This window comes from Schistocerca piceifrons, chromosome 11 (assembly GCF_021461385.2).
Source record: "Schistocerca piceifrons isolate TAMUIC-IGC-003096 chromosome 11, iqSchPice1.1, whole genome shotgun sequence".
In the NCBI taxonomy this organism is placed as follows: domain Eukaryota; kingdom Metazoa; phylum Arthropoda; class Insecta; order Orthoptera; family Acrididae; genus Schistocerca; species Schistocerca piceifrons.
Window position 1 is genome coordinate 146691685 of NC_060148.1, and position 19617 is coordinate 146711301.

At 40.1% G+C, this 19617-nt stretch overlaps 1 protein-coding gene across 2 annotated transcripts in view; it reads right to left on the reverse strand.

Annotated features, from left to right (window-relative positions):
- LOC124720110 (large subunit GTPase 1 homolog) overlaps positions 1-19617 on the reverse strand; it is a 171788-nt gene that overhangs the window by 86223 nt on the left and 65948 nt on the right. Inside the window, exons 6-7 of one of the 2 annotated variants that reach the window (XM_047245405.1) lie at positions 18535-18762; positions 2034-2278 (exon numbers count right to left, since the gene is read on the reverse strand). In XM_047245405.1, coding sequence (XP_047101361.1) covers positions 2034-2278; positions 18535-18762 — 473 coding nt within the window. Of the gene's footprint in view, positions 1-2033; positions 2279-18519; positions 18763-19617 lie in introns of both variants that reach the window. The other variant, XM_047245404.1, reaches the window with a different exon arrangement.

A 19617-nucleotide genomic window follows, 5' to 3' on the forward strand; every position in this document is an offset into this window, starting at 1 on the left:
CCAGATAAAGCACGAGCTCTGTACTACCATTAAATGTTAGTAACCAAATCCAAAATGTAATTAAATACGTAACTAAAATAATACAAGAGACATTATTGTAATTAAAGTTCAGAATGCTTTTCGTATGGAAAACTGAAGACATTACTGCAAAAGATTGTCATTGAATATTGTATTTTATACCTTATTCGGCTATAACATCATTTTCTTTACATTTTGTAAATTTTAATTGTGACATCAAAATTGTACAAAATTAATAATGCTTTATTTTGGTAGCTACTGTTAAAATTCTATATAAAGTTATGCAGAGATGCTGCGACAAGTCAGTTTGGAAGTTACTCTTGGAAGTAAGAGAGATCAGTGAAGTCTGCCTGTGTTTTGTTTACACGATGAGTGTGCAGTTCAGATGTCAATTAATGTGAATAATGTTTGTGAAGCATGAAAATTTCCCATTCATTCATTCATCAATGGACCAGGCAGAAGAAAATTAAGTAACATTCAACACGAATCGTTACACTAGCCACCTCCACAACCCACCACTCCACAACCTCTACATCATACTAGCCTCACTTGGCCCAGGTCGCTACAGAAGGGCGAATGTGCAGAGAACGGCTAACATGAGACTGGTTTGATGCAGCTCTCCATGCTACTCTATCCTATGCAAGCTTCATCATCTCCCAGTACCTACTGCAGCCTACATCCTTCTGAATCTGCTTAGTGTATTCATCTCTTGGTCTCCCTCTACGTTTTTTACCCTCCACGCTGCCCTCCAATACTAAATTGGTGATCCCTCGATGCCTCAGTACATGTCCTACCAACCGATCCTTTCTTCTAGTCAAGTTGTGCCACAAACTCCTCTTCTCCCCAATTCTATTCAATACCTTCTCATTAGTTATGTGATCTACCCATCTAATCTTCAACATTCTTCTGTAGCACCACATTTCGAAAGCTTCTATTCTCTTCTTGTCCAAACTATTTATCGTCCATGTTTCACTTCCATACATGGCTAGACTCCATACAAATACCTTCAGAAACGACTTCCTGACACTTAAATCTATACTCGATGTTATCAAATTTCTCTTCTTCAGAAACGCTTTCCTTGCCATTGCCAGTCTACATTTCATATTCTCTCTACTTTGGCCATCATCAGTTATTTTGCTACCCAAATAGCAAAACTCCTTTACTACTTTAAGTGTCTCATTTCCTAATCTAATTCCCTCAGCATCACCCGACTTGATTCGACTACATTCCATTATCCTCGTTTTGCTTTTGTTGATGTTCATCTTATAGCCTCCTTTCAAGACACTGTCCATTCCGTGCAACTGCTCTTCTGAGTCCTTTGCTGTCTCTGACAGAATTACAATGTCATCGGCGAACCTCAAAGTTTTTATTTCTTCTCCATGGATTTTAATACCTACTCCGAATTTTTCTTTTGTTTCCTTCACTGCTTGCTCAGTATACAGATTGAGTAACATCAGGGAGAGGCTACAACCCTGTCTCACTACCTTCCCAACCACTGCTTCCCTTTCATGCCCCTCGACTCTTACAATTGCCATCTGGTTCCTGTACAAATTGTAAATAGCTTTTCACTCCCTGTATTTTACCCCCGCCACCTTCAGAATTTGAAAGAGAGTATTCCAGTCAACATTGTCAAAAGCTTTCTCTAAGTCTACAAATGCTAGAAACGTAGGTTTGCCTTTCCTTAATCTTTCTCCTAAGATAAGTCGTAGGGTCAGTATTGCCTCACGTGTTCCAACATTTCTACGGAATCCAAACTGATCTTCCCCGAAGTCAGCTTCTACCAGTTTTCCCATTCATCTGTAAAGAATTCTTGTTAGTATTTTGCAGCTGTGACTTATTAAACTGATAGTTCGGTAATTTTCACATCTGTCAACACCTGCTTTCTTTGGGAGAGGTGACAATTAAACCTCTAAATGTTTACACGTGTCGCGTTACGTCGTGCAGACTGCGAGAGGGTACGGGTGAAAGACACCAGTCAGAAGCACGATTTTAAAGAAAATCCGTTTGCCACCCACCTGGAAGTGCTTCGTCTTGCCCGGCGTGGCGGACACAGACACCTTCTTGTGGCCCAGCAGTGCGTTGATGGTGGAGCTCTTGCCCACATTGGGGTAGCCCACGAGCCCCACCGTGGTGACGCCCGGCAGCACTGTCTCGCGCCCGCGGTACGCCCCCTGCAGGAGCGCCACCAGCTCCTCGCAGTTCAGCAGCTTCCCACAGCTGTCGCCGTCGGACGACGACGGTCTGCCCTCGGCTGACAGTTCTGAAACGGTGAGCATGCGAGGAGCCTAAATAGTAGTCCGATGTGAAAGTGATTTTGTGTGTATTCGACAGTATTACGAAGAGGATAGATTGCTACTAACCGTAAAGGTGACCCGTCAAATTGCAGACTGGCACACTGAAAAGACTGGTACAGATTACAGCTTTCGGACAAAGCCTTCTTCAGCAAAGAAAACTCGAACACATTCACACGAGCGAGCGAACCTAGTCCGTATATCATCATTACCACCACCAGCTCCGACCAGAATGCCAGTCTCGTGTGTGCATGTGACGTGCTTGCTTGTCGGAATGTGTGTCTTCTGATAATATTATGAAAAAGATAGATTGCTACTCACCATATAGCGAAGGTGTTGAGTCGCAGGTAGGCACAACAGAAAGACAGTCAAACAAGTAAGCTTTTGGCCAAAAGGCCTTCTTCCAAACTAGACACACACACACACACACACACACACACACACACACACACACACACACACACACACACTACTCCATGCAAACACAACTCACACATACATGATCACTATCTCTGGTGGCTGAGGCCAGTCTGATCTCAGCAGCCACAAACAGAGTGTGTGTGTGTGTGTGTGTGTGTGTGTGTGTGTGTGTGTGTGTGTGTGACATCTAGTTTGGAAGAAGGCCTTTTGGCCAAAAGCTTATTGTTTGACAGTCTTTCTGTTGCGCCTACCTGCGACTCAACATCTCCACTATACAGTGAGAAGCAATCTACCACTCTCATAATATTGTCATTATTCCATCCTCGATTTTCCAATGTGTGTGTGTGTGTGTGTGTGTGTGTGTGTGTGTGTGTGTGTTTTCTTTGCTGATGAAGGCTTTGGCCAAAAGCCATAATGTGGAACAGTCTTTTTCTTGTGCCTCCCTGCAACTTGACAGGTCATCTTTGAGTAGCAATCTATCATTTTCGTAATATTGATTTCCTTCCTGTGCATTCAAATCGTTTATTTATGTGCAATACATGTGATGCATTTTCTTAATAAACATCTTCACTTGTGTTCTGGGCCAAGTACACATTCTGATGGCAGCCGTAGATGCAGTGACAGCCAGTGATCACAGGAAAATCTTGCCATTCAGTGTTGCAGATCTCTGTCCCCATTGTGTTAAAAAGAACCACCACCACTTAGTGACTAATATGTATCACGCAGTATGCAAGTCACGCTGTATGTAAGTCACGTTGGGACTGTTCACATCCTTGTCAGTCTTAAAAGAACAGAAGTACTGATGTTCACGTGCAATATACCCGTATAAATCTCCATCCTTAACGTTAATAACAAATCCTGCATTAAGAGTAATTACATAAAATGATTCTACATCCTATAAAATGAAGTGAATTTATAACTGAAAACAGAAGGAAAGGTGGCAATGCATGCCTAAAACTATGCTAAGAAAGTTTTAGCTGAATGAGAGGGGGTATGCACGAATGCATACAAGATTCAAACAAAAACTCTGCTACATGCCTAAAAGGCATTCTCAAAGACACACACACACTCTCTCTCTCTCTCTCTCTCTCTCTCTCTCTCTCTCTCTCACACACACACACACACACACACACACACACACACACACACACACACACACACAAGTTTTTTGTATCACCCCTCCGTTTTTCAAAATTCATTTCACAGAAACCAAAAACTGGCTCCAGATCAGCAAGTAAAAAAAAATAAATAAAAATTAAAAAAACACTCGTTTAATAACAAACTCTTATGTTTCCATGGTGGATTTTTCACAGCACTCCTTAAGTGGGGTAGGACGTCAAACGGGCCGACTTGGAGCAGGAGAGTCACCACAGGACATTTTAATTTCTACTGTCTATACTTTTACAAATAAATTCATAAAACTTTGTCACCATGACCAGGAAGGATTGAGGACACACACATATTGCAGTGGACGTTCAAAAACGTAGCAAAATACCTTTTTTTACATGTGAAATTTCATCATTTTTTCACTTATTACTGGCTGCATTTGTTCCTATAGGTACACTTTTCTTCCTAAGTAAGAGAGATTCTTCGATGAATTTTTCATAGCATACAAACAGTAGTTACAGGTGTAGAAACTCTAGAATTTTCCAAATTTATTAAAAAACTGTGGAAAAAATTGAGATAATTAACTATAAAACTTGAGTTTTTTTCTTAACATGAGGTTTAAAAGTAACATTTCATTCATTTTTTCATAAATTAAATAACTTCTAGAGTTTCATACACCTGTATCTATGGTTTGTATGCGGTGCAAAAGTCATCAAAGAATCTCTCTTACTTAGGAAGAAAAGTGTACCTATAGCAACAAATGCAGCCAGTAGTAAGTGAAAAAAATGATGAAATTTCACATGTAAAAAAAAAAGTGTTTTGTTACATTTTTGAGCTTCCACTGCTATGAGTATGAATCCTGAATCCTTCCTGGTCATGCTGTTAAAGTGTTATGAATTTATCTGTAAAAGTATAGACAGTGGGAATTAAAATGTCCTGTGGTGCCTCTCCTGCTCCAAGTCGGCCCGTTTGACGTCCTACCCCCCTTAAGCAACATCAATACATGGTGGAACATCCCCTTGCTCGGATACAGACTCGAATCCATTGTAGCATACCTTCAGTAAAATCATTGAGCCAGATTTGATCCGAACTGTCCCACTCTCCAAAGGCCATTGTGTGTAAGGTGGCCATTATACATGTTTTTGTCGACATCCAAAACCAGCTCGCTTCAGTCAATATCACACATTTGATTAGGTTTGTATCAAGCAAACAGGGAAGCCACTCCATTCTGAGATGCTACCGTGCTGAAGGAACTTTTTCACACGAACAGCACAATGAGCACAGGAGTTATCACTCGTCAAGACGAAACTGTCACCAAAATGTGGGTTTTGCAGTCGCATTGCCGCTTGCAGAATCTCATCCCTGTACTGTCGAGCAGTGGGATAGCCATCAACAACCACAAGAGGGGTACGGTGGCCCCGTGTAATGACACCCCAGAACATACTCCTAACACCACCTTGTTGCACAGGTGGAACACACTTCCGGAGGCATTCAAAATTACCAGATTACACATTGTCTACAATCTCACTTTCATCCATGAACAACATAGAATGCCAATCCTGGGGTGTCCATTCTCCACGATTTCTTGCCCATCTGTGATGGTGTCCACAGTGACGTGGTGTACAACACAGTGCTCCCCACGGTTGTCGGGTGATTCACATCACACAATCATCTCCTAACAGTTTGATGTGAAAAACGATGTTCCTGCACCCCCCTACGAATGCCGAAATTCAGTTCTGGAGCACTGTGCTCACGGTTCTTCTGAACTGAATGTTGTAGGTATTGATTGACCTGTGCACCTGTCGAATGTGGACGGCCCGTGTGGGGTAAATTCTCAATGCTATTTGACAATTACAACTAGTTTGAGATCTGCACCACATCACTTCCACTGCAGTGCAACTCTCTAGCAACTTTCCCAGTTGACGATTCTTCAGCGCATTGTGTGACAATACGGACCAGATCGTAGATCGTGACTGTCCTCCTTGGCAAGATGTATGTTCACTCTACAGACATCTCTAAAGTATCCCCCTACTGGCACCTTGCTTTCAACTGAAATGCTGTAATCCGTTCCAATGTATTGCTCTACCGTTAAAAATTATGTTAAAACACTGTGCTGAAGTAGCATTAAAGTAGCTGGTTGGATTAACTAGTAGTGGATTGAAGTAAAACTTTGAGTAATTGATGTTTATGGGTAGTTAGTTAGTAGAATAGACAACGTGTGTGTGTGTGTGTGTGTGTGTGTGTGTGTGTGTGTGTGTGTGTGTGTGTGTGTGTGCGTGTGTGTGTAAATAACCCTATGCTGTCCTGACCCATCCTTGCACAAGGCATAATCCTATTTATTTTAGTGAATAAATAATTAGTGTTTCATTTATTAAAATGGAACTGAATGCTTAATTTTAAATCACACCACATTACTGGTGTGGGTTTAGATAAATTTATATTCTCATCTAATTTTCATTTGCAAAATTTAAGTTTCAACAATACTAAGTGGTATTATGTATGACATTTTGTAATCACATAACTATGATGAACAATTTCTGTAAGTGCAGTTGAGAAGGAGAAGCGAACCAGCTAAACTCCTACGAGACAGGGGACACAACCTGACGAGGGATTAGCAGCAAACATGTGGGTTTCCCAACAGGTCGTGCTGTCAGCCAGGCCACTTCTGGAGCACGCTCGACAACAAAAGAAGGGTGCCGGGAACCAAATTCCCTTACACCTGTAGCTAACGACTGGCCGCACAAGTGCGACCCTCTGTGGGGCCGACGACCTGAGACGACCGCGTGGAAATCCATCTGCTTGCAAAGCACCACACGCACACGACCGTGACGAGACGGCCGCAGTGAAACGACAGGAGACAGGCGATAAAGGGGCATGGAGCCCTTTTGACAGGTATCGTTGCAAGGAACTTACAGATGACAATGGTGCCTGTTAACATTTCCTGCCAGATACCTACTGACAAGCGGCAGTAAACCCTGTTCGATGTTCTCTGCTTGCTAAGGGTGGCATACAGAAGAGCCTTTAAGTGCCATCCTTGCGCACGAATATCAAAACCGGTGAGTCGAATCACAAAACTTCACGGCTTTGACAACACGATGAGGAATCGGTCGACTCAGTGAGCTGCAGGAATGTTTTCATCTCTGGGCACGTGCTTACTGCTAACAACCATAAATATTGGTCAGTGCTAAATATTGGTCAGTGTTCTCTGCTTACTAAGGAGGTCACACAGAAGAGCTCTTAAAGTGCCATTCTTGCACAGGAACACCCAAGCAACCATTGGTACAACAGACACCTATGATGAATACCATATTTACTCAAATCTAAGCCACTCTTTTTTTCCGGTTTTTGTAATCCAAAAAACCGCCTGCAGCTTAGAATCGAGTGCAAAGTAAGCGGAAATTGTGAAAAATGTTGGTAGGCGCTGCCACAACTAACTTCTGCCGTCGAATATATGTAGCACTACACAGGCATGCTTTGAGACACAAAGATAAATACTGGCACCACAACCTCTGCGTCGGGGGGGGGGGGGGGGGGGGAAAGAGGTGGAAGACGAGCTTTTTTTCTCCGCCCCGAGTTTCGACCACTGCATTTTCCTACATTATCCAACGAAGTAAATACAAATTCCATATTGTTCAACTTCGAATGTAGCAGCATTTCAATGAACTATGAAAATCCAACTGGCAAGACTGTTTGGGATGTTTGTCAATATGGCCAACTCTACGTTCTGAATTTTTTCCGACCTGTGAGAAGAGATGGTTGCTAATAGGAACTTTTATGAATTGTGAATCACACGCAGTATTCTCTTCACCATAAGAATAATATGAATATAAACATTTTGCCATGTATTCTATCATGTTTGCTGCTATCTCATTTAAATCCTGTCTGCCTAATAAACTACAAAACTAGAGTGAGACAACAGCAAACGTGGAAGAATATACATGTCATGTCATGTCATGTCATGTTTATATTCGTATTATTCTTATGCCTAATAGTGATACAGTCAGAAATGAAGCACGGCAATTGATGAGATTTTTAAATCTAAGATGGCTCTAATTTCTGTGCAGAATGTAATGTACTAAAGAGGCATCTGCAAAGATTTTCAAAAGGAGAAGAATTTTCCCTAAACTCTCGTTCAGAACATCTTCTATTATACGCAGTCTATTATTTGGTTCTTGTTGATCATTATCAAAGAAAGTAACAGTGTAAGTAACAACAAATAGCAGTCTCTTGCCATTGTTTTGCTAATGAGATGATTCCTCTCTCTCTTTTTTTTTAAATTGTAACTGGCAGCAGCATGCAAAAAAGCAAGCCATTCCGCAGCAACAGGTCATAAACACTCATTATCAGAACGAGACAAACAATGCGTGACACAGTACAGTAATACATTTTCAGCTTAGAGTGACGGAAACACCTATAACAAAGAGAACAGCAATTATCAGATCAAAGAAAAATAAGCAATCAATTCAAACCAGACAAAGTATGTGAAAAAGGAAGGGTAACCGTATAAATACGGACGGAGCACCTGATGCATAGTGATGACTATCCGGTAAAGCTTAACTGCTAAGCTTACGAGTCGAACCAAACTACTGTAGCTGTATCGTCATCCATTCAACCTAAATTGTGTCTAATATTACAATGGACCAACTTTGTTTCGATTTGGAGGTGCGGCCTAAAACTTTCCTCTACCCTTGAAATTCGAGTCTCCAATTTTAGGTACGGCTTAGATTCGGGAAAATTATTTTTCATTGATTTCGAGTCTCTGGTGCGGCTTAGATTCGAGTAAATACGGTAGATCGCAACAAAGACACAAACATGAATCACATCGAGATGTAGGTAACGTGGGTCACTTCGAGGAACTTCGAGATGGCAGAGACGGCAAGTTCGCATGGACAGCATTCCCTACTGGAAGTTGCGGTGATGAGCGCCGCCCTATGTTGTACCTCGCTACAGTGGAAGTACTGCGTGTGCCAGTGAATAGTGACTGTATGGTTCATAGTGCAACGCCTGTATGTGTGTTTCTTTCAGCAAGACTGAATATTTTATTAAATTATCAGAAGTCATACTATTGCTTTAAAATTCTTTCAAAGAACACTCGAAAGAAAAACTTTAATGTGAAGCTGCAATCTTATTCATTTAAATTATTTAAAAGTATCTTTTCAATTACCATTTTTTATTGTTGTATGATGTCTTAATGTGAATTGCTTTTGACTCTTGTATTTTAGGATGTGTTTTTATTTATTGATGTTTGTTTTTGTGTAATGTATTAGGTTAGTAACAATTTGTTCTTCGTGAATTCACTGTTGTGGCATTGCAGAGTTTATCAGTCTCTTAATTAAACTTCATTCTTATTGGGCTGTGGTCAATTAGCCTTTGCATGGGGCATAAGGGTAACAATCATTTAATTATTTGTGGATTCAATTGAATGACATGGTAATTATTTGTTTGCTGACTGACTGACCTATAGCAGAGTCATTAAATCAGTGCCACAAATTTATTTAAATCGGCAAATTATTAGATTTATGGGATATTGTACCTTTTTTTTACGGTAACTACTTTGCAAGACAATGTTTTTTTACCTATTTGTCTGATGACTGCTTTTTAATCTTCTTTTGTATAATACTCATGTTATTATTTTTATTTTTTTAAATTACTGTGCACCTTTGGTACTTATATTTAATTTGCATGTCAAAAATCAGCCATAAATTTGCCTGTGATCAATTGGCTCTTGCATTGAGCCAATCCTGGGGAACCCCTTAAGGGTGACAACCATCAACTGTGTTCATATTAATGACACAGGGACCATTGCCTTTACTTGCTGACTGAATTTGGTGCACACTATCTTTTAAATAGGTGTCACAGATTTTTCTTTTTTTCTTTTTAAATTGGTAGATTCTAAAAATATTTGGTATGAAGTTATTATCTTTTAACTAACACCTGGTGACCTTTTGCCTTTTTTTGCACTTTATAATTGGTTTGGATTGTGAGTGAAAAGCCTGCTTGGGAATGTCCTAGCATGGCCAGAACATTCCCCACACAGTCTTATCCCAGAGCATTGGTGTGATGAAAGGTCTCTGTTAGACTCCTTTCATGCTATTTTCCTCAATCTATTGTTGTTTACATCATAAATTCCACCTCTAAATGTACTGTGGTATTTCTAAATTTATCTGGCAGGAGTCTGAGCAGTGGAATATGTTACATTGACGCATAAACACAAACTACATGTCATACAACACTTTAAAACACATTTTTATATGTAATTCGTATCATACAGTTTGATGTGGAACCCACAGCCGCCTCTTTTACATAGTGTATATGATGTCTTAAGATACTGTCATCTCCTTTCCTTCTTGTGTGAAAGGATGAATGAGTAAGGGTGGTAGCAGAGAAGTCTGTTTGTTAAGGAACAGTAGGACCAACGTCCGAGTAAGTAGCTTCGATTTCTAAGGCAACGAGGTTTGTCTCCTTGGTGTGGTCCTGTCTGTCCCTTGTCAAATTGGTACAGGAAGCTGCCTCTCTGATCAATTCCTACAGTATCTGTGGGACACACTCGGAAGGGGCCCACACTACTCAGTCTGCGGCCAGTTTCTGAAGTGGTAAGATCTCCGGGTAAGTGTGTGTGTGGTGAATCCTAAGGACAATGGAATTCGTTAGTTCAGCTTAAGTGAAAAATTAATCACTTTTGTTACAGGTCAATATCAAAAATGTTTTTATATTATTTTAAATCACAATGCAGTGCTATTTCACTGTTAGTTTCAGAATGAATTGCAGTAGTGGCTTTGTCCCCACTCGAATAAAGGAAAGTGGAAGCATGTGGTGATGAGATGTAGTTGTAATTAAGATCATCAGTCTTTAGTGTGAATGAACATGTGATTGTAAGCTTTGCTCTCGATAAAAATTTTCAAATTACTAATTTTTCTTTATGTTCAACCCACGTGGTGTGTGCTTTGTGGTACCAGTATCGTGTGCTCATAAAATTGTTTGACCCATCAGGTCAATACTACGGCATTAGTAACGCAGTTCGGAAGTTCCTCTTGTAACTAATGTTTCGATTTAATTTTTTTATTATTAAAATTATTGTGGAAATACACATTTCTGTAAATCTAGTTGACCACGTGGAGCATGTGGTGTAGTAATGAAACTGGTACTCAGCTATTCTTTTGAATAATACTTTGGGTATTCAAAGACAATTAATCAGTCCGACAAGCAGTTCTTCCCATTTCACATTCTTTTTGAAAGATTTCACAGACCATTTGGTAAGACTGTGGATTTATCGAACCACGCTTTCTTTGTATGAACTTACTATACCAGTCTGTGGTTATCTATTACAGACAGGACTACGGTACGAGTGGAATTTCTTTGTCTTAAATGGAATCGATTGGTTGTGGTTCATTTCCTTTTGTGTACCCTCCAACGATCATTGTGTGTTAGTTTTGAATGGGGTATTGCACCCTGTTTCCTATTTTTTCCTATTCTTTGCTACTTTTTTTTGTTCTTAGAAAGTCAAGTTTTCCTAACAGGAAATAAGGCACCAGCTTTGAGTCAGGCCTAGCATTTTGTATGTTTCATTGGACACTGATAAATTTTAAAATAAATATCAAACTTTAAACTTCCTTTACTTTTCTTTAATTTAATTTTCCCCATCATCTGTTTAGTTAAAAAAAATAATTAAAATTTTATAAAAAATGAGCTAATAGTGCGCATGACTATCCCGTAAACTGAAAAATTCATAACAGTAATAAAAATTTGTCAGTCACGCACGGATACTTTCCACACTAGGTGCGAACAGTTTTAAAAACATTTGGCTCATTATAGAGTTAATTCAGAAGAGATAGGAGATCCAGTATTAGAATGAGAATTTAAGAGAGCTTTCGAGAATTTAAGATCAAATAAGGCACAAGGGATAGATAATATTTCATTGGAATTTCTAAAAGCATTGGGGGAAGTGGTAACAAAACAACTATTCACATTTGTGTGTATAAGATATGAGTCTGGAAATGTACCATCTGACATTTGGGAAAACATCATCCACACAATTCTGAAGACAGCATAAGCTGACAAGTTGAAAGATTATCGCACAATAAGCTTAACAGCTCACACATCGAAGTTACTGACAAGAATGATATACAGAAGAATGCAAAAGAAAATTATGGATGTGTTAAGACAACAATCAGTTTGGCTTTAAGAAAACTGTTGGTGTTATAGCTGCACCTTTTTTTAGACTGAAGTCAGCTGATAGGTATACCTGCTTAAAGGAAGCCCTATAAGAAATCACCTTCAGAGGACGTCATGTTTCCAACTAGAGAAGCAATTAGCCTATGTCATCAAAATATGAGAGGTATTAGAGATAAGTTAGTGGACTGCTTATAGATATTGACTATGATAGTTTTGGTATATCGAAGCACTACTTAAATAATTGGACAATTCAAAGGTTTCCTTTACCAGGATACAGTTTAGCTGGCTGTCTTTCAAGGCATTCCTTGTAGAGAAGGGGAGTGGCCACGTACATAAAAAACAGTATTCTATTTGAGTCCATAGATGTATCACAGCACGGCACAGAACATATATTTGAGTGTTGTGAAGGTGCAGTTGAATTTAGTGAAACTAAACTTCTAATAATTGTTGTTTATATGTCCCCTACAGAGTATTTCTGCTCAAGCTAGAGAGGGTTTTTGATTCACTTGATAGGAAGTCCCAGAAATTAGTTATATGTGGTGATTTCAATATTAATTTTGTATATGATGGTGCAAGAAAAGAATGTTGGTAGAACTCCTAAATTCATATGATCTGGTGCAGGCTGTGTTGTTTCCAACTAGGGTGCACGGGAACAGTAGCACAGCTACAGACAATATTTTTATTCATTCTTCATTACTATATGGGCATTCTGTTAGTAAAAGGGTGAATGGCCTATCAGACCTGATGCACAAATTTTAACACTGAAAGGCTTTTTGTACTCAAACAAATGTGACATATAATTACAAACTATGTAGGAAAGCTAATCCAGTGGCAATAGAGTTTTTTAAACTTTGTCAAGGAACGAGAGTGGCAGGACATTTATAGTGCCGATAACATAGATGACAAATATAATGCTTTCCTTAACACATTTATCATGCTCTTTGAGAGTTGCTTTCCATTAGAACGTTCTAAATGGGATACTAGCAATAAATGGCTGCCTGGATGGCTGACTTGTGGGATAAGTATGTCATCTAGAACAAAGCAGGAATTGTATCAAATTGTTAGAAGTAGTCACAATCAAGCTACAGTAGCCCATTACAAACAGTATTGTAAGGTGCTTAAAAATTTTAGTAGGAAGGTGAGTATGTGGTACACAAATAGAATAGCCAATTCACAGGATAAATTAAAACCATATGGCCAGCTGTGAAGGAAGCACAAGCTTGACGACATAAAGTAAGTTTGTAGTAAAAATACTTCTGTTACTGATAAATCAGATATATGTACAGTATTAAACAATCATTTTCTGAGCATCACTGGTGAATTAAATAAAAATTTAGTTTCTACAGGGAATCTTGTAAGTCTCTTGGCAAATGCCTTTCTGAGATTGATGTCTGAAGTACTCTGTGATACAGACAAAGGGAAAATCGAGTCAATAATTAAATCACTTCAGACTAAGGACTCTCATGGATATGAGGGAGTGCCTAGAAGAATATTAAAGTACTTTACTGCACATGTTAGCCCTGTATTTAGCCATATTTGTAATTTTTTCTTTAGGAATGGTGAGTTTCCTGAACAATTAAAGTACTCAGTAGTAAAGCCGCTTTATAAAAAGGGAGAAATGGATAATGCAGATAATTTAAGACCTATTTCTATGTCATCAGTGTTTGCTAAAGTTATTGAAAAGGCTGTGTATGTAAGGATAATTGATCATTTTGCATCACATAATTTGCTATCAAATGTACAGATCGGATTTAGAAGTCATTTAACAACTAAAAATGCTATAGTCTCTTTTCTCTGTGAGGTACTCAATGGGTTAAACAAAAGGTTTCGAATGCTAGGCACATTTTTTTTTTTTTTTTTTATTTAACTAAGGTGTTTGATTGCATTGATCATAAAATATTGCTCCAAAAGTTGGACCATTAGGGAATGTGGGGAGTGGTTCACAATTGGTTCACCTCTTACTTTAGCAACAGATAGCAAAAGGTCATTATTCACAGTGTTGAGAATGGCTGTGATGTGGGATCTGAGGGGGTACTGTCAAGTGAGGGGTGCCCCAGGGATCAGTGTTGGGGTCACTCGTGTTCCTTATTTATATAAGTGATATGCCCTCTAGTATTACAGGTAACTAAAATATTTCTGTTGGCTGTGACACTAGCTTGGTAGTGAAGGATGTTGTGTGCAACATTGGCTTTGTTTCAAATAGTGCAGTACATGACCTCAGTTCATGGCTTGTAGAAAATAAACTAATGCTAAATCACAGTAAGACTCAGGTTTTGCAGTTTCTAACACACATTTCAAGAAAACCTGACGTTTTAATTTCACAGAATGGGCATATGGTTAGTGAAACTGAACAGTTCAAATTTCTAGGTGTTCAGATAGATAGTACGCTGTCATGGAAAGCCCACGTTCAGGATCTTGTTCAAAGACCTAATACTGCTATTTTTACTATTCGAACGGTATCGGAAGTAAGTGATCGTTCGACATGAAAGTTAGTCTACTTTGCTTATTTTCATTTAGTTATGTCATATGGTATTATATTTTTGGGTAACCCTTCCCATTCTAAAAGGATATTTTTGGATCAGAAATGTGCGGTTCGGGCAATAAGCGGCATAAGTTCGTCAACCTCTTGTTGACCCCGCCCTGTTCACTAGTCTCGGTATTTTGACACTGGCCTCTCAAAATTATCATTATTTCTTCTTGACAGTATCAGCTTATTCCCAAGTATAAGCAGCTTTCACTCAGTTAATACTCGACAGAAATCCAACCTGCATTTGAATCGGACTTCCTTAACTCTTGTGCAGAAAGGTGTACAGTATACTGTTGCGTCCATTTTCAATAAACTACCACAAGAATTCAAAAATCTTAGCAGTACTCCATGGATTTTCAAATTGAAAGTGACGAGTTTCCTCATGGATCACTCCTTTTATTCTGTTGAGGAGTTCCTTGAAAATTTAAGCTGATTCTTATGTTATATTTCTGATTGTGTTTACTTAAACTTACAGCCAGACTTTTTTTGGGTTCATAAACATTTTATTTTTATCTGTTATTACTTTTAAGTTGTAATTTCTTGTACTGACAAGTTCCATGACCTTGGAGATTTACTCCTCAATTTGGACCAACAGAACTTGATATGTAAATAAATAAATAAATAAATAAATAAATAAAAGCACCAGAGATAAAGTTCTGGGGTTGCAGATGATAATGGAAGCAAGACTACAGAAAAATCAAGATATGTTCTCGGATTTGTCAACTCGGAAAAACTGTTCGACATAAAACAGTGCAATATGCTTGAAATTCTAAGAAAATAGGGCTAAGTTACAGAAAGAGACAGATAATATACAACACGTATGAGGCCCAAGACGGAACAAAAGAGTGGAAGACCAAGAATGAAGAACTTGGTTTAATAAGGGTTTAAGACGGGTGTAGTCTTTTGCCACAACTGTTCAATCTATATGTCAAAGAAGCAATGATGGATAAAAAGAAAGATTCAAGAATAGAATTAAAATTCAACCTGGAAGGATATCAATGATAAGATTCACTGAAGAAACTGTGATGCTCAGTGTTTTGCAGAAGTTTGACTGGGAACTTTTTGATTAGCCAGCAAACATTCCTTATCTCGCTCCCAGTGATTTTCACCTTTTCTCGAATCTCGAAAAATTCCCAGCCTCTAGTCGGTGTTTTGACAACGACGAAGATCTGAAGATGCGTGTCACGTGCTAGTTGCATTCACAGGTGGCAGACTTCTACGACACGTGAATACAGTTAATCCCACAATATGACAAGTTTGTCAGTTCTTCTGGTGACTACGCTGAAATATAGCTCAAATATTACTGAACCTGTTACCCGTGAAGTTTTTCGTGTAACTATGTTGTCTCCGTTTTAAAAAACGAAGGAAGGGATGCAGCTCACAGTCGAGTGGCGTAAGTTCCATCGTACACGTCCGACACGACAGGGGGTTTAACAGGCGAGACATTTTGCATTGCAGTGTGTGATAAGTTGGAAACTGGAGTCGGTCAGGGACCGTGCCAAAGCAATTACGGCAACCCCTCGTGATACGTGGCAACTCCCGGTTTGAGCCCAGGTCCGGCACAAATTTTCAATTTTCGCCACTACAGTACCAGTGCAGCTGGAAGTCACGAGTTCCTAGCTGTCCCTTCCATTTCCTTCCTCATTCTCTATTTCGTATAAATTAAGAAAAACTGTACACTATTATCAGCGTGGAAATGTGTGACGAGTCTTTGCAGAATTATGGTGAGCTGAGATCCAGGTATCGGATGTACCACAGGGGGGAGGTATGTGGCATTGCCACAATTTTTGGCACTAATAAGTAGAACAGTAGCAGTGATACTGGTTTTGGAAGTGGGCCGTGGGCACCAGTAGGTGCAGAGTGGAGCAAACATCATTGCATCAGATGGAGCAACACCACCATCCTATTTCCACGTGAGTGGCCGGGCCATCACCCACAGTAAGGGTGACTCGGCAGAAAGCCGACAGGAGGGCAGTTGCCACACCTTCCGGCCTCTGTCTCGTGTTATCGTACGCAGTCAGAACTGGTGCCTGAGAATTGCGAGTGGACACCAAATCTGAATAAATAACTGGCATTTTACCCCAAGACGTGTCAGTGTGGCAGCACCTACTATGACGAGAATTCCACACTGGGTGACAGTGTGACACAGTTAGGTGAGATACATTAAAAGAGTCAGTCTCCACGACTGACGAGCCTCCTGTAGATTCAGACTCCACTCGGCACCTTCCAGCTCGTGCGCCACCTCAGGGCCGCAGCCAGACTTCTACCTCGGAGGGCAGCCATTTGTGACCGAGACGGTAAAGCCGGTACTCGTGGAGGCAAATTGACGCCACATGCCACGACTCGCGAGAGCGGCCACTACAGCTAGGGACCGTCTTCCGTTACGAGAATCACGGAGGGAAGCCACGTCTGCCGCCGAATATATGTAGCGCTACACAGGAATGCTTTGCAGACACAAAGATAAATACTGGCGCCAAAACCTCTGCGTCAGTAAATTTAAAAAAAGTGGAAGACGAGCTTTTTATCTCCGCCCCGAGTTTCGACCACTGCATTTTCATTTTCATACATTATCCAACGAAGTAAATACAAATTCCGTATCGTTCATCTTCGAATGTAGCAGCATTTCCATGTACTACGAAAATCCGGCTGGCAAGATTGTTTGGGATGTTTGTCAATATGGCCAACTCTACGTTCTGAATTTTTTCCTCCCTGTGAGAAGAGATGGTTGCTAATAGGAACCTGATGAAATGTGAATCACATGCAGTATTCTCTTCACCATAAGAATAATATGAACATAAACATTTTGCCATGTATTGTTTCGTGTTTGCTGCTATCTCATTTAAATCCTGTCTGTCTAATAAACGACGAAACTAGAGTGAGACAACAGCAAACGTGGAAGAATATACATATCATGTCATGTTTATATTCATATTATTCTTATGCCTAATAGTGATACAGTCAGAAATGAAGCACGGCAACTGACTAGATTTTTAAATCTAAGATGACTCTAATTTCTGTGCAGAATTTGATGTACTAAAGAAGCGGCCGCAAAGATTTTCAAACGGAGAAAAATTTTCGCCTAACTCTCATTCAGAACATGTTCTATCATACGCCACCTGTTATTTGGTTCTTGTTGATCATTATCAAAGAAAGCAGCAGTGTAAGTAACAACAAATAGCAGTCTCTCGCCATTGTTTCGCTGATGAGATAATTCCTCTTTTTTTTTTTTTTTTTTTTTTTTTTTTTTTTTTTTTTTTTTTTTTTTTTTTTTTTTTTTTTTTTTAATTGTAAGTGGCGGTAGCACGCACAAAAGCAAGCCATGCCACGAGCGGTGACAGGCTGTAAACACGCACTATCAGAATGTGACAAACAATGCATAACACTGTACAGTAATGCATTTTCAGCTTAGAGTGATGTAAACACCTATTACAAAGAAAACGGCACTTATCAGGTCAAAGCAAAATAAGCAATCGATTTAAACCAGACGAAGCACGTGAAAAAGGAAGGGTACCCGTGTAAATACGGACGGAGCGCCTGATGTATAGCAATGGCTACCTGGTAAAGCTTAACTGCTAAGCTTACGACTCGAACCAAACTGCTGTAGCTGTATTGTCATTCACTCGACCTGAATGTGCTCATATTACAATGGACCAACTTTGTTTCGATTTGGAGGTGCGGCCTAAAACTTCTCTCCCCCCTTGAATTTTGAGTCTCAAACTTCAGGTGTGGCTTAGATTCGGGATTTTTTTTTTTCCTTTATTTCGAGTCTCATCTTTCAGGTGTGGCTTAGATTCGAGTGCAGCTTAGATTCGAGTAAATACGGTAATTCCTGAAATTCCCCAAGATTTCCCCAATTTTTACAGGTAAAATGTAATTCCCTGAGAATTCCAGGTTTACCAAAAAATTTCCACCCTGCTAACCATTATGACATTCAATTTGACTGCCACTGCAGTATATAATGAACAAGAGGCATTCCCCGCTCACCTGTGCCAGTCGTACCTTCGGTGGATGCCGGCGTCGCCCCTCGACTCTCGCCGTCCGACGCGTCCTCCCACGAGCCGTCGGCCTCGGAGTCCTCGTCCTCACCCGCAGTCGCGTACTCCCCGTCGCTGTCTCCTTCGCTGTCTCCGTCACTGTCTCCGGCACCGTCACTCTCTTCTCCTTCCTCTCCACTGTGGTCCCCGTCGTCTTCAGACACGTCCTCTTTCGCCGACTGTTCTTCACTCGCTGAAAGAAAACTTGACATTTTTCACAAAGTTCTGCACAGGTGTCGCTGTTGTGAGCAGAGTACTAGAAGCTCTGCACGTAATAATGGGGGATACTGCTGTAGTCTCAGCAGTGCGCCACGGATCACTTTCACGATCTCTATATAGCGACACGTAATGGTGCAGTTTACAGCCTCCTTACATGTACACCTGCATGCTGTCATTCTGAAATTTGTATATGTAGTCCACAAATCACTGTGCAGTGTGTGGCAGAAATACTTCGTACCAATATCAATCATTCTCTGTTCGACTTCATCCAGATACGGAGAGGGGGACAAAGTTTAGGGTGTCCGTAAAATCCCACTATCTTTTCAAAAAACTTGGAAACTATTAAAGATAAGGAAATCACTATTTTGTTTTCAGCCAGGCCCGCAGCATAGAATACATTACAATACGACATTTTATAATGAAATATTCCAGAAAAGATACAAATAATTTAATAATTAAAGCTTCTTCCTCATCACAAGCTCGTTTCGGCTATAGCACCGGTCTCAAGTAAACCTGTAGATGTTACAGTTTGCAAGTTTACTTACATTCACAGAAGTTGTATGTAAAGGTAAGTTTACATACACCGATCAGCCAGAACATTATGAGCACCTACCTAATAGCTGACCTGTCCGTCTCTGTACGGATAACAGTGGTGATATGTCACGGCAAAAAAGCAACGAGGCCTCGGTAGGTCACTGGAGCGAGTTGGCACCGTATATCCACACACGTCATCTAATTCCCGTAAATTCTCGGGAGGGCGGGGGGAGGGGGTCAGTGAACTCTGGTGCCACATTCAATCTGATCCCAGTTTGGGTTGAGATCTGAAGAG